General features: G+C 44.5%; 1 protein-coding gene across 1 annotated transcript in view; it reads left to right on the forward strand.

The window, feature by feature from the left end:
- Positions 1 to 224: 224 nt before the first annotated feature.
- iqsec2a (IQ motif and Sec7 domain ArfGEF 2a) overlaps positions 225 to 9,853 on the forward strand; it is a gene marked incomplete at both ends in the record, with an annotated part of 60,724 nt that continues 51,095 nt past the window's right edge. Inside the window, 2 exons of the mRNA XM_080853803.1 lie at positions 225 to 676; positions 4,171 to 4,197. Coding sequence (XP_080709929.1) covers positions 225 to 676; positions 4,171 to 4,197 — 479 coding nt within the window. The remainder of the gene's footprint in view (positions 677 to 4,170; positions 4,198 to 9,853) is intronic.

Here is a 9,853-nt window from a genome sequence, read left to right on the forward strand (position 1 = left end):
GAGAATTTTCTTGTAGACGTAGGAAGGGTTCTCCTGTGCCTCAGAGAGACAGAGAGAGAGAAACAGAGAAAGAAACAGAGAGAGATAACCTTCTGCCTCTAAACCTCTCTAGCACGCTCCCTCTCCCCCCCACTTACAGAGCGTGTGGGGGGGGGAAGCACCAAATTCAGGGTGAACGTACGTTTTGTTTGTGAGGCGAGCGGGAATCATCTAGGGCCTCAGCCATGGATGCTGGAGGTCAGGGCAGCCCTGAGAACCCAAACCGGGCCGTCGAATACCTTCTGGAACTCAACAACATCATCGAGAGCCAGCAGAAGCTTCTGGAAACTCAGCGGCGGCGCATTGAGGAGCTGGAGGTCCAGCTGGACCGGCTCAGCCAGGAGAACAAGGACCTCAAGCTGGACAGGCAGCCTCGCGTGTCCGACAGCATTGGTTCTGGTCTAGTTCTGGGCCACGTCAGCCAACCGCCTCCTGTCCCCATCCATCCCATCCAGGCCCATAACAGTGCGCCCATCCCAGTACCACCGCCACCCCCTCCGCCGGTGCCACAGCGAGACCGCCGGACCCACACCGTCCTGAGCCGGGTGGTGTCGTCTGGACCCATCACTGTAGAGAGGGAGAGACTGGAGCGCAATGACACCTCCAGCACCAGCTCAACCGCTACTCTCCACAGACAGTGAGTACCCCTCTGGGCTGTTAACTGCATCGGTGTGACTACCTTCTGGGGTGGCCCTCCAGGGACATAGGGGCTGATTACTGTTATCACAAATCTTAGAGAGTAATTAGAGTAAACAACATGAACAGCAAAAAAAGCAACATATAATCACCTGTGGTTAAGGTCTCTTAGTCTGTTGCACTGGTGCATTATAAGATATAACATCATGGTTTTCTGTACACAAGGACAGAAACTTCTCTCACTGGTCTTTTTTTCATATGGCACTAGGCACAAATGTTTTTATACATAGCATAACACAGCACACAGTTTTGACGTTTGGGTATGTATGTGTTAATTTGAGCAGGCAGTAAGTCAGTGAGGTGGAGTTGTAGAAGGTGACACGTGTAGTAGGCGCAGAGATGTAAAATGCTGATGATAAGCTGCAACATGAGGCAACATCGGTCATTTCCTCCGGATGTGAGTGCAGAAAAAGGGGGACCGTTCCCAGCAGGAATCCTCTTAGCTAACAGTTTCTGCTATTGACTACATTGCAATGGACAAAGGTGTGAGTTTTGTGTAGGGACGTGATGTGACAGAGTGACAGTGACTGTGTGCCAGTGGAATTTCAGGAGTTGCTGCAGAAGACATCGGGAAAGAAACCAAAACATTTAAACATGAATTTCCGTGCTTGTCTTCTCAACACAGCACGAGGTGCACTATTGTGGGATCAGTTTCCTCACTTTCTGTCTGAAACAGATTAATTGGTATTAAGTGTCTGATTGATTTTTTGGCTGGTGAAAATGTACAACCAAGTCTTGATTTAGAGAGAAAGAGAGAGAGACAGACAGAGAGAGCAAGAGAAATACAGTGCTTAGGAAAAGGATTGGGGCCATTTTGTGTTAGAGATTTAGTGAGATTTGTATGTAGGAAGATGCTCACATTGTGTAGGAGAGAAAGTTGTGATTAATATGCAGTGGAGAGGAAGACCAGCTCCGTGCTCCTGCTTGTGTGGGAGAGTGACATGGAGATGAAGCATCGAGAAAGACCGTGCAAGTTAAATACCCTGCTCTCTCTCTCCCTCTTCTCTTTTGCGCTCTCTCTCTTTTCTCTGTCTCTCTCTCATCCCCTTTCTCCCTCTTTCAACCTTCCCTCTCTCTCTCACTCTCGTGGTTCTCTTCTCAAATGAGAAACTAGCTTAATGCCATGTGTTTGCTTAGATAAATGGAGTGCTTTTCCCTTCCTTCTCCGGGGAGCTGTTCTTTTTTCTATCTGGGCGGCTACAGAGATGCTGTGATCCTTCTTATTATCAAACATGTTCCATCTAAGCTCACTCCATAATACTCAAGACGTGCAGCTTCTTCTGTGATCCCGGAAGCTGATAGTTTTTTTTTTGTCTTTCTGTGGATTTCAGAGACATTATGGAGAGCAGGCCTAGATTCTCTGATTAATTGCATCTTTGGGTAGGACAGGAGTTATTTGTTTTGCTGCCACAGCTCTGAGATAAAAAAAAATCCATGCAAATGCAATTAGTCATTTCAACAGCAGGTCTTCCTTCTTTGCCTTGGAACATCTACATTAACCACACACACACACACACACACACACACACACACACACACACACACACACACACACACACACACACACACACACACACACACACATTTACTCACCTACACAAACACGCACACACAAACGTACACACTCACACAAAGACAGTCCTAGTAGCACCAGGACACCCAAAAGTGACCCAAATCGGCAAATGCCTTTCATTCCAAAGCTTAACTTTGGGAAGGTTTCAGTGTGTTTCCGTGGGATTCCATGTGTGAGAGGGGGAATCTCACTGTGTCTTTTCTTCTTCTCTGTGGAGTGTTTCCCATTTGATTTCCTGGAGCTCCTGTGCATGTGGCTCCCCCTCACTCTCTATCTCCCCTCCCACCCATGGAGATGAGCAGATGGCACACCACTGTGGTTCCTTGTTGTTTTTGAGTCACAGGGGGTCGTTTACTCCCCCTCTCTCCTGCAGTTGCTCATCTCTCTCTCTCCACCCCACGCCCTCTCCTCTTTAGATCGTTTAATTTATCTCTTTATTGACCTTCTCCCTATCTTTTTCCCTCTCTGCTCATTCTATCTGTCTCTTACTTTACATCATTCTTTCCATCCATCGCTCTCTCTCTCTCTCCCCCCTTCAATACTACCAGCTATGTATGATGTCCACAGCCTCTTACCATCAGCAAGATATCAATTGAAAAGTAAAAAACGAAACAATTGCCAAGCTGATCCACTGAAGTTTTGATGTAGTTGGAAAAGCTGGATGTCTGGAACCAAGCATGGTGTTGGTATACATATGCTGGTATACAGTGCTAGTATACATATTTGTTCCTAAAATGTGTTGCCTCAGATACATAAGATAAATACATTACTTTAAATGTATGCACCGCACCAGTACCATATATAGTATCGGTATCGGTTTTCTTTGGTGGATGGGGTGTGGAGGAGAGATTAGTCCCAGGAATAATTACTGTGACCTGAGTTTAATTACACTTGTCCACAGTAGGTGGCAATTACTGCCATGAATATGATCCAAATGAGTAATACACCCTCACTGTCAAAGAGTGAGCGATACAGTTATGGTAACGCTTTAATAGAACATAAATCAGGGGACTTAGATGTCATGTCGATCGGGACTCCCTATACCCTGACCAAATTGATTCTGAACTATTAATCAAACTCATCTCGGCCCCCATCCACTTGGTCCCTCCAGCTCTGACTATAGAATCGGTGATATATACAGTATTAGCCACCTTTTTTACTGTCCTCTGCCTTCTCATCCATGTCTGTCATTCCTCTGATAGCCATTTAGCCAAGTCTTCCCTCATCTAATAACAAGGAAATCCGCATATTATTTCCATTTGTAATGTAGGGTTCTTAATGCACCCCCCCCCCCCAAAAAAAATTAGAAGGAATTTTAAGATATTATGGGCTTGTGAAGGATGATAGTCATATTTTCTAATCCTGTATTACACATCTGGCTGTGTTACGACAAAGGATCCCTCTAATTACTGATAACAAAATGTTCTGTCATGCCTTTGTCGTGCACAAGATATACGAGTGGCGTTAATTGTTTAAGATGGCGTTAAATAATAACTTTTCATTTCCTCTTCAATATTCATCCTTAGACAGATTATAAATCTCCCATGTGGGCTATACACGTGTTATTCCTCATATAGAGCAAGCATACAGTCCCTCCCTATACTGTAGTGAAGCTTCTAAAAATAAGTGTTTATATTCTTTTCTTGAGTACAAAATGACATTCATTTGACCTTACTTTCCACTTGAATGTCTTCCCTTGTATATTACTTTTATATGTTTGTGCATTGTAAAATAAATCGTCTTTTGCTGTAAATAACTTCTCCTGTCTGTCTGTCTGTCTGTCTGTCTGTCTTTCTCTCTCACTCTATCTCTGTTTCTGTCTATTCCTCCGTTTGTAAATGTCTTTCCTGTTCAACCCATAGGCCAGATGGAGACTCCAGCAAGGCCAGGTCTGTACCCTCTTCTTTTTCTTCCTGCTCTTACAAACCCGTTCTGTATATCAGACACTGCCCATGACAGCAACTTATAGGGAAGGTTTATTGGATCATGACTGGAATTAGCCAGCACTGGAGATGAGTTCTGCCTCTGGAAATGTATGGGATTATATGGGTCAATAAGAATGCATTATGTCCTTGCCATTGATTTCGCTCATGACCTATCCAGGAATGGTGGGATATTAAACCAAAGATGAGACAGAGCAAGTAAGGATTGAGTGTGATGACATGAAAGAGTGTATGTGTGTGTGAATTTCAAATAGATTGTAAGCATGTTTCTTTTTTCTTTCTTTCTGATACCTTATTGGGCTTTTGATGACATGTTAGCTAATTAAGGTTGTTGAAGGGTCTTCAAGATGTCATTTTTTCTGATATGGGTAGGTGGCTGCTTTGATTGTCAAAGTGCATAATTAAACGAGTTAGTGAAATGCGCTTAATCTGCAGTGTATGAAATGTCAGACTTCTTTCAGGCACTTTGATTGTACACTCTCCACCTTCCCCCACACACAACCCCCACCCCCAACCGCCCACTGCCCCAGCTCCCCTCACACACACCCTCCAGCCTTATGATTGAAATCTATATCTTAGACACAGTCCAGAGTGATGACTGTTTTAAAACTTCCATGATAGCTCTTAGATAGAAATGAACCAGAATCCTGAAGGATAAATGATGTGTTGTCATGGTAACACCTTAGATGAAATCTATTGCGGAAAAAAAAGCAAATAAATAAATAAATTGCTTGTTGTGTAACAGCAACAGGGTGCATAATATTTGTGGCGCTTCACCGGTTATGTTTTTATAAATGCATTTCTGGCAACTCATTTGTGCAGGGCTTGTCATTGCACTGATGTCATGCCGTACAGCAGTCTGAAGGACAAGGTTGCGCACACTATGGTGAAGGATAAGGACATAACATGACCCCAATAAAGGACCACAGAATGGGTGCTAGACAACCACCCTGGCAGATAATCTCTTCTCATTTTAATTTCCCCATCGTCTATTACTGTTTTCTATAATGCAAATTGAATTGTCCACTTACCAATGATATTACAAAGACACTGTAATAAATAGGATCATTATTTGGGCCTTGTAGTGCAGCTTGCGTTATGCTAGTGCTCAATTATTAACGCTGAATCCTGTAATGAAAGGTCACGTTGATTAATTAAATCAGCACACTGCTGGATTCTTACTCCAACCTTATTCCCCAAGTTTGAAAAACAAAAACACAAGCTCGGCCGTTATGTGTGGCGCTCAGAGTTCTCCCTGTAGGTTTTTCCTCCACATTTAAAATAGCTCTTTCAGGCTTGTTGCCAGTCGGCCGCCCGAAGCTTTTGTTCCACTGCTGTGTTTAAGTACCTGAGAGGCTTATTCTGTTTCGAGGCATAGTACTAATCCACCTCAGGGTCCATGCCAGAGCCTAACGTTGCATACTGGCCTGCCCAGAGGCAGGGCGAGGCACACCAAGGCTGTTTCATCCTAGCGTAGTGTGTTTGTGTGTATGTCTGTGTGTTTGTGAGTGTGTGTTTGTGTGTATGTGTGAATTAATTGGAGTTGTAGGCTATTTCTTTTGGGCATGCTGTTCACATTGCAGCGCAGTTGCTTTCTAATATCCCACTTCTTGATGTTTTGATGGTTGACTTTAATATTAAACATGCTGTGTTGTCTGTCAGGAAATGATTAGTCTCTGGCGATTTTCGCTTGGAATGACCTGGAAAGACTCCTGGCTCGTTTATTTAACATTGGAATCTAGGGATTTTGGGGTGATATTGACTTATGCTGACCCATACTTCTTACATGTGTGGCTTCATATAGCTTACTGTTACAGGACTAATTTAGCAACAGCAGGGATAGGAATAGTGTTGTGATAAATGAGTTCCCCTAGTCTTGACCTACAGAAAAGCTCCCAGTTCTCTCTCTCATTCGTTCTCTCATTCTCTCTGGCCATCTAAGAATGTGAGGCAAAGAGACGGAGGGCAAAGAGGGATGGAGAGAGAATAATGGACGGCAAAGGAGAGACAGGGGACAAAGAGGGAACGTGACCCTTGGAGAGAAGGAGAGGACACGTTCCTCAGAGTTCTCTCTCAATCAGCTGTGTGTGTCTCTCTGAAAAACACCACAGTCTTACATCAATCGCTCCAGTTACTGCGGCAACTGCCCTCCTCGTCTTGTGCTGTTGCCCTTAACAACTAAGTCAGTAGCTGTCTCTCTCTCTCTCTCAGCATACCACATAACACGTTCCTCTTTAACCTCTGGATACACTGTGTGAAACGGCTTCGCGTTGGGATGTCAGGGTGAAAGAAATGCTTGCAGCATGGCAGCACGTTCACATGAACATGGTTTTCCAGTGGTGGGGACGAGAATGGTGCAGTGCAGTGCAGTGTTCTGACTGAATTGGGTAATGAGAGCATTACAGCTTACAGATGAACGCTGCATATGTTCACCCGAAACCTCTTTTCACTGCGATCGTTTCGTTTAAGCAGTCTTAACAATGTTATGCAATAATTCATTTCAGCTTGGGAGGGTTACTTGCCACAGGAACTTTTTTTCCCAGGGTAACCTTTTTTTTTTTTTTTTCAGATTAGATGAGTTCAGTCATGCGTTCATGTCAGGAAATCAGGTTTATTACAGTCCATGCCGTGTGCATTTCCTGATCTGAATATTTATGACAGGGGGAAGCTGAGAGACTGGTTTGGTGTAATGTGATGCGAGGGCCTCCGAGAGGGTTTATGTCAGAGTTAAATGAAATAATCGTAGGTGAAATTGGCAGCACGGCCGAGCTGTTTTGTATTTTCCCCCGGCGTCATTTGACATTGTGTGTCTCACTGACACATTGAAGTATTTTTTTGTTCCCCTTTTTCTATTTTTTGTGTGAAATGAGATTGACAGGGCTCAGTCACGCTCCTGAGTGCTGGCCCCGGACGACCATGTCGTGCTCACGCCTCTCCGGCAGATTCCGTCAGACCCAAGGCTTTAGCCAGACGGTTCTGCTGTGTCTCTTTTTGTTCATCAAACTCTGGGGGGAAAGTGCCAGGGGAGGAGGGGAAGGGTTTGGGGGGGTGGCTTTAATTACCCAACTGAACTCAGATGACTGGTGCTGACCCGGGTTTATTGAACGCTCGGCCAAACTGGGTGGACACAAGCACCGACTAGGAGGCTCTCAAGTCATGTTTTAATGACTCACTCACATTGGATGGGGGGGGGGGGGTATGAGCCCCTCTCCCCAAATTATTTGTAATTATAATTTAAGAATGATGTAATAGAATGGTGGAATAATGCAAGTGGACACAAAAACCCAGCGCTGACCGGAGAGGCCAAGTAATGAGCAGATTTCACAGTGTCCGCGCTCACCCCCATAACCTGGTGGGCGCACAGAAATAGACATGCACACTCATACCAACTCTCTTTCTCTCCTTCTTTCTCTCCCTCTTGCGTGCGTGTCTGTGTGTGTGTGTGTGTGCGTTTGTGTGTGTGTGCTTCACCAGAAGAATGGTTGCTATGGGAATGTGGTGAGTTATCACAAGTGCTTACGTATGTGAAGATCAGTGTGGGTGAGGGAGAGAAAAAAGGGTAGAGAGAAAATCAGAAAGAGAGAGAGAGAGAAAGAGGGAGGAAGAAAAAGGGTAGAGAGGAAAACTGGAGAGGGATTGGCAGACTAAGGGGGAGTGGGGAAAAGATAAGGAAAGAAAGGAGAGAGAGAGGATAGTGAGACAGAGAGAGATAGAGTGAGAGAGAGAGAGAGAGAGAGGATGAAATGCAGAATGGCAGGCATGGGCGAATGGGATCACAGATGAGTATGATTAAAATGGCTGATTAGCCAAAGATGAAGGATGTTGGGGTCGTGTGTGTGTGTGAGAGAAAAACGTGTGGAAGTGATGTGTGAAATGTGGTGCGGCTGCAGCTGCAGCTGCCGTGCCAATAAAGCATTGGGGATATGACAGCGCCCCTAATTGACTGCGCCGTGCCTCCACTGCTGCTCCTGCTGCTGCTGCTGCTGCTCCTGAGCAGGGCAGGGCTTAGTCGTTCCCCCTCTGTCCATCTCCGTCACTCTTCCCCCTTCCTCCTCCTCCTCCTCCTCTCCATCTTCCTCATCCACTTTATCCCCGTCACCATGACCCCAAACTGCCTGCTTGCTGTACAATTTCATTGTATTCGCTCCTCTTTTTTTCATGCCCGTAGAACTTTCTAGACTATGCTACTTGAAAGTAATTAATGACTGTATTTGTAAACAGTAGCTTGGTGAAGATGTGTGCTGTGTGCAAACAGACTTCTTCGCACCTCTGGCTCTCTGCATGACCTAAAACTGTCTGCCTACTGTTGAATTTAACTCGTTTTAATTGTTTTCTACCAGTTGAGGTGAATATGGTGTTTTAACACAGAATCATTTATGCTTTAATCTCTAAATAGTTGCAAAGAGAAATAGCTCATTGTGTGGAATGGATCCCGGAGTTTTGCGTGTCTTTTACCATGTCTTTCAAACAGCTATTCTTTACGAATGTATATATATTTTAGTCTGAAAAAAACTCCATTATGTCCACTTAAGGCATGTGAATTGAAAGATTTATGGTCTGCCTCGCTTTTGTTAATTTTTACTTGCTGTGTCATTAAAGAATTCTATCATGTGTGAAAAAGATCACATATCATACCTGTTAGTACACTATGGTTTCTGAACACAGTTTGGCACAACTTGTTCTTTTACATTTTAAAATCTCATGCAAAGTTATTTTTGGGGAATCTTACATGCTTCTTTACCATACCGATAGAGCTGACCAAGTAGCTGGTGTGAATATTACAGCATTACAGTTTTACACCTGGTCTCACTGGTCTTTCTGTGAAATTCACTCTGTGAAAAACAGCCTAAGGTTGAGTTACGTGTTTCTCACGCGGTCTTCCTCGGGTTTGACGGTTTCTGCGTCACATCAGAGCTGTCCACTCTACAGTTTCACTCATTTACCACACTGTGCCACACCATTCATTCCTAGAAGCTGGTGGAATGTGACTGTGGCTTACTTTCTAAATCAACTCAGTGTGAAAAGAGCTGACTGTGGCTGTCACCTGTATGCTCCTTTGAATTTTTGCCGGGATCTTTGATCAACACATGGTGAATTTTCTGGGTCACGGTGGACTTGTGTGTTGTTAGGAGCCCACAGATGCGCGCCCTCAGTACCTGATAGTTGTGTTATATCATCCTATCTTTTTTGGAAGAGAACACTTTCTATTTCGCACTTTAATCGTAGACGTGGGATTTGCGGCACTGACAAAGACAACAAAGCCCAATCTGTCGTACTGACGAACCGAGCCAGGCAGAGGTCATAGATAAAGGCATTGGGACGCATTACAGAAGCAGCAGTGTATTTCATCATCCCTGCTAACACAGGGCCCCTTCACGCAAAGCTAGAGAGCTAGAGATGCATGAGGGTACACTGTTATGTACAGTTTTGTCAAAGAACCTTCATCCATCATTGCCTTTTATTGACGGCAACCTCTAACTGCTGAATATCCAGACAGGCCTTTTGCATTGTATTCAAGACTCTTGTCGAAACCTGGGTCTCTCTTTAACCTTTGTAATATGCTGGTAAGGGCTGGTCCACCTCCCACGATTGCTTGATTTTT

Source organism: Sprattus sprattus (genome assembly GCF_963457725.1).
Source record: "Sprattus sprattus genome assembly, chromosome: 16".
NCBI lineage: Eukaryota > Metazoa > Chordata > Actinopteri > Clupeiformes > Clupeidae > Sprattus > Sprattus sprattus.